The sequence below is a fragment of the Pediculus humanus genome, genomic scaffold, assembly GCF_000006295.1.
Source record: "Pediculus humanus corporis 1103172107632 genomic scaffold, whole genome shotgun sequence".
Taxonomy (NCBI): Eukaryota; Metazoa; Arthropoda; class Insecta; order Psocodea; family Pediculidae; genus Pediculus; species Pediculus humanus.
In genome coordinates this window covers 4,666-11,044 of record NW_002987245.1, presented here as the reverse complement: position 1 = coordinate 11,044, position 6,379 = coordinate 4,666, and the positions used below count along the sequence as shown (strand labels likewise).

At 24.9% G+C, this 6,379-nt stretch overlaps 1 protein-coding gene across 1 annotated transcript; it reads left to right on the top strand.

Moving 5' to 3' along the window:
* Window positions 1-4,815: 4,815 nt before the first annotated feature.
* Window positions 4,816-5,957, top strand: Phum_PHUM259020 (uncharacterized protein; the record flags this gene model as incomplete). The annotated part of the gene is made up of 2 exons (XM_002426497.1): window positions 4,816-5,034; window positions 5,868-5,957. 2 exons carry the CDS (start codon window positions 4,816-4,818, stop codon window positions 5,955-5,957), a joined length of 309 nt encoding a protein of 102 aa, XP_002426542.1.
* Window positions 5,958-6,379: the final 422 nt, after the last annotated feature.

Below are 6,379 nucleotides of genomic sequence, written 5' to 3'. Positions count from 1 at the left end.
ATAGAAAATTCGGGGGGGGAGCCCAGAGACGATGAGAGGTTTGAACCCCACGTCTCTCCCTCCCTCCCTCATCTACATTTTTTTTTTTATTAATGCACATTTAAAAAAAATTTATCATTAGTCATTTTCTGATTACGTGAAAATTTTTTTACGACGATAGAGTAAATCTTAATTACGTGTTACAAACGGTAATTTTTTCGTTAAATAATAATAATAATAATAATAATAATAATTATTATTATTATTATTATTATTATTATTATTATTATTTATTAAAATTTTATTATAATAATTATTATTATTATTATTATTATTATTATTATTTATTTTACAATAAAATTTTTTTTTTTTTAAATTCGTGGATCCATAAGGAAAGGAAAAATCTTTAAAAAAAAAAAATGATCATTTTAATGAATGGTAAAAATAAAAATTTTTTTTTTTTTAACTACTTCCGCTTTTTTTTCTAAAAACTGGTACAAATACTTTGTCGAAAGATTTTTTCTTTTTTTTTTTTGGAAATATTTGTTACGTTAAAAAAAATACTCGTCGACGATAAGGCCCCCCCTCCCCATTAATTTAAAATTTCTTTTTATTTTTGTTTGTTTTACGGTTTTGAATGACCCGGACGTTTTTTTTTTTATTTTCTTCCTGTGCTAAACGTATCTGTCGGTACTTGACGTAATCTAATGACACTATTTACAGTACTATTATCATTATTATTATTATTATTACGGAGACATTTCCTCGACGTACTCGTCGAAAAAAAATCTTTTTAATTGAATATTTTTATTCGATTCCTTTGAATGAAATGGAAATGTAAACTTTTTCATCCGACGCGGTGTTATTTCTCTTTATTATCATTATTATTATCATTATTATTATAATCACGATAATTTTATGCAATTAAGTTTAGGAGGTATTTTTTAATATTTTTTAAATATTTTTTTTTTAAATCGTGCAATAATGATGATAATGATGATTGTGTTTCGATCATGTTGAAACTTTTGCTTTTTTTTTTTTTTTATAAAAAACGCCCAAATCGAGTTTATTGTTATTAATATTATTATTATTACTATTATTTCGTCACTTTGCGCCGTGATTTCTATTTATTTTAAAAAAAAAAAAAGTTGCAGAAAATTTAAAAAAAAACCCAAATGTCTTCAGATTTCAACGGTTTTCTCTCGAGATTTTCACGCGCGCGATACGCAAAATGGAGGCCGAAGAAAAATGACGCCATATTTTTTTTTTTTGACGCACGTCTTATTTACGCGTCATAATAATATTTATAAAATATTTCTCCTTAGCAGACGTATGAGATAATTCATACTATTATTATTATCATTACCTTAGCGATATGTCGTGGCTTAAAAAAAAAATTTTTTTTTTTTCTTTTTGCACTTTGACGTCATTTTTCTACCGACGCCGCTTTTAGCAATCCGGTAGCAATAATAAATATGTATAAATAAAAAAAAAACAATTCAACTTTTTCTCTCTCGATTAATAATTCCTCTCATTCATTTCATTTCATTTTTAATAACGTTATTATTATTATTTTAGTGAATGTAAAAGTGCGTGTTGAAAGGAGGAGGAGGAGGAGGAGGAAGAACAAAAGTCTGACACGAAATAATAACCGGAAATAAAAATTTAATAAAAGTCAAAAAAGTATTTACCTTTTTTCATTTAAAAATCTAATTATTAATAAAATATATATTAAAACTACTCGCGTTTTAAATTATTATTATTATTAATAATCAGGAAGTAATTTAATCGATTTCAGCAGTAATAAATAATGTCGTGTAATTTCATTGGGTAGCGCGCTTAATCCAATCGTGACTCGCATAAAGTCGAGAAGCACCCGAAAACCGAGAAAATTCTAACCAGAAATCTCAAAAAAAGGTGACCCACCCTGAACGAACGATGGATTTTGATAACCGTTTATTATTATTATTATATATGTGAAAGATAATATATATGATATACTGAGTCAAAATATAAAAAAAAAAAATTTTTTTTCAAGGCTACTAACTCGAGGCATTTTTTTTTTTTTTATACGTGAACTTAACCGGTCGAAATTACATTACTTTGCGTTTGTTGTTGTTATGTAGTAATAGTAGTAGCAGCCTCGTTTCGATGATGATGATGATGATGATGATGATTGTGACGATGACATCGACGAATTAAACGGTCACAACGGTTTTTTTTTCGAACGTAAACGAGACAGATCCGTCAAAAAAAAAAAAAAATGGCGACGAATATTTGTTTAAATTTATTTTTTTTCCGTCAAAACGACGAACTTTGTTGTGTTGTCTCCCCTGTTTTTGCAAATTTTTTTTTTTTTTTAATAATGTTTTATTTATATCCGGTGCGTGATAATTTAAATCGTGTTAAATTTTGTTTTTTGTTTTTTTTTTCTCCTAAATCACGATTTCCGGTAAATAAATCAATTTATAATTATAACTCTTATAGAAAAAGTATAAACTATCCGATCGATTTTTTTTTTTCAACTTCCTTCCTTCCTTCCTCCCCATCGCTTATTAAATAAAATTAATTTTATAGATCAAAATTAAATAAAACAAACTATATTTACGCTATATCTTTATAGTATACAAAAAAAATTTAACGGACTTATAATAATTTAAAAAAAAAAAAAAATGAATGCATAATAAAATTCAATACGAATAAATATTTAGAAAAAAATTCGTGTCACACCGACAAACCTCCGACTTTTCTTATCATCATCATCATCATCATCATCATTATTATTATTATTATTAAGAGTAATAAAACGTCATTTAAATTTTTTTATAATAAAAAAAACTGTCACAACATATTAAATACGAGGTTTAAAAATTATGTTCGAAATTTTTTTTTTTTTTAAATCGTGCTCTTGTTCTTTTTTTTTTTTTTTGTTAATACGATTATAATAAATTATTATTATTATTATTTTGTAGGGGAGGTAGGGGGAGGGGGGGAAACCGGAAGGGGTGTCGGTTTTTTATTTTAAACACGACCCCGTTATATATATAAAGTCCACTTCCTATTTTCACAAATGACAATCACTTGTTTTTACCAAAAAAAAAAAATTAAATAAAAATAAAATTTTTTTTTTTTCCCTTTTGTAAACAAACGCACGTGCACTTTCACGCGCACTCACGCACACTCTCAATATTCACGTATTGCGGTAAATAATTATTTTTTTTTTTAAATTTAATTTTAGAAAGTGGTAACGTAAACTTTTTTTTTTAAAAAAAAAAAAAAAAATTAAAAACAATAACGGTAACGGTAGCCGAAATAACGGGTAAAAATATGAAGAAATATTAATATTAGTTTTTTTCGTTAACGAAACTTAATAGTAATATTTAAAATTTACAAAAAAAAAAAAAAAAAAGAAACAATTCCTTGACCCAAAAAAAAAAAAAAAAAAATTTTAATATTTTAAAAGGACAAAAAAAAAACAAAAAAAAAATTCATATTCTAATTTTAATTTTTTTTTTCTCTCTCTCTCTCTCTCTTATTGTTTTTTCTTACTTGACCGTACTAAAAATACAAACGCTACTACTACCACTACTACTACAAACAATAATAAATTTCTACTTGATAAATAAATATTAATAATTATTATTATCATTATTTCGTTTGCTCAAAGATTCATCTGCCATTCATCGTAATTCAAAATTTTTTCAACCTTCGAAATTTTTTCGCGCCAAACTTTATAATCAAAAAAATAATTTTTTTTTTAAAAATTCATTCATAGGAAATCGAGCTGAGCGTTCCTTTGAAAAAAAAAAAAAATTTTTTCCTTTGAATTTACCATTGAAAAATAACTTTTTAAATAACGTTAATTAATTTTTTAAAATGCGTGTAAATCTCTTGTGCGACGAGTTACAGAAATTTTTTTTTTTTTTTTTTTACGTTCACGTACGTACACGGCAATTATTATTAACAAATAATAATTTACATCGTTTAAAATATTACGTAATAAAAAAATTGTTTAAACAAATAAAAACAGAAAGAGTTAACAAAAAAAAAATTTATAAATAATTTTTTTTTCGTCGGAAAAATTTTTATCCCCGTCACGATTTAATTTAACCACAAATTTTATTATCGTTGATAATTTTAATAATAATAATAATTTATCACGTCAATAATTATTTATTTATTTATTTATTACTTTAAAAATTATCGATGACGAATAATAATAATAATAATAAATAATAATCAAGTGTAAAAATCTCTCACGCCTTCCGTCAAAATTATGTTAATTTTTATATAAATTTTTTCCTTGATTTATTTTCGAAATATTCATTATTATTATTGCTGATTATGTACAACAAACACCACGTTATGTCAAAAATAAAAATTTCTTCCTTGGGGGGATGCGAGGGGTGAGGAAGGGAGGGAGAATGTAAAATAAAAAGATTTGATAATTTATTTCGCGACGAACCAAAAAAAAGTTTACGAAAATTATTAATCGTCATTTTATTTATTTATGTATATGAAGTGCGAAACCTTATGAGGTGGGAGAAACCTATTAAAAATCAATAATATGTTAAAAACGTCCATCAAAAAAGAGGGAAAAAAAAGGTCGCGTCGCGTATGTTACGTAAATTAAAATTTAGGGCATAAAATGTTATGTATGAAAAGGGGCCCTCGAGGGCTTTTCATTCATGACGACTCGAATCTCATACAAAAATTTTAATTTTAATTTTAATTGAGGCCCTGTCAAAATTTCAAATCAATTCAATTTTTTTTTTTTTTTATTTTTTTTTTTTACAGATATTATTTCTATCAGTATTTCACAGAGTTGTTTCCATAATGGTACCCACGGGTAAAGTAGGACCGATAACTCCGAAAAAAGTAATTCCAGAAGTTTTACCATCGAAACCTTATCGGGAACCGGCACAGGTTTGGGAAAGAGTCGACGAAGGACCCAATCCGTACAAACCACCCGTTTATAAATACACTCTATTAGATTTTGCAAGGAAATATGGTAGGAAAACTTTAATTCCGCCACCGGAAGACGAATATTATAAAGTGAGTAACAAAATAATATTTTAAATAAACAAACAAACGTTTGCTTTTTTTTTATTATCTGACAATAGCCTTATACAAAATCGAATTTTTATTATAAAATTTTACGAAAAAAACTTTTTCCACTGGTATAAAAAATATCTATCGTTACGTCGTAATCATACGTACCCAAAAAAAAAAGAACAAGATTCAAAAAAACGAAAGAAGAATCTTCTCGTCGGAAGAATCTTACCGGAAGTGAAAGTATTACGTTAGGATTTTTTTTTTAAAGTCAATTAATATATAATAATGAATTTGAGTTGATGTTAAGGTTAATTAAAGGCATTTTTATAATAGTAGGAAAACATTTTTTTTTTTACCTCAAAGGTTGATGATGATGAAAGGGGGGACACATTAAATAATAATAATAATAAAACATTTCACTCGACAATCGATTTATCGATCGATCGATCGATTTTTATTTTTCTTACGGAAATGAAAATCCATTAAAATAAATTTCATTGTTTGATATTTTTCATTTTAATTCATTTACGTAATAATAATAATAATAATAAATGATTCACGGGGGGAGAGTTTTTTTTTTTTTAATTACTAATAACATTTTAAATAATAAAATTATTTATTTATTTATTTTTTAATAACAAACAACGGGATTGTAAATAATAAAAAAAAGAAAGAAAGAAAGAAAAGAAATAAAAGTTTAAAAGTTATGCAATATTTTTATATGCCAAAAACTTTTTATTTTATTTTTTTGTTTGTAAGGCAAAACTTTCTCTTCACGTTGTTTGTTTGTTTGTTTATTTGTTATCGTTAAAATACATTTTTTTTTTCAAAAGGTGAATATTAAAATTTTTTATTTGTTTTTTTTTTTTTTTTATATGTTATATATTATTTATTTTTTCTTTTCCAGGCACCACCAAGAGTGATTTATTATCACCGTAAGGAACAACCCATCTATCATCAAAAAACAAAATTTTATTATTTTCCATTACAATTTTTGTGAGAAGATCTATCTATTTTTTTTTTTTTTTTTTTTTTTTTTTTCAAGAGATGCCATATATGAAGAAAAAAAAAAATTTCAAGTAAATGTGTACGTGTGTGTGTGTGTGCGTGTGTATATATTTATACATATATATATCACGAATTTATTATTAATAATTGTTTTATGTATATATATAGATGTATATACGTATAAAACGAGAGAGAAGTGTGATATACGTCTTAGACATCCTTTTTTTTTTTATAATTTTTATTATTATTATTAATAAATTAAAATTTTGTTTTTGTTTTTTTTTATCGATTGAGAGACAAAGTAGAAAAATGTTAGATGAATAAAAATTTAGTTATT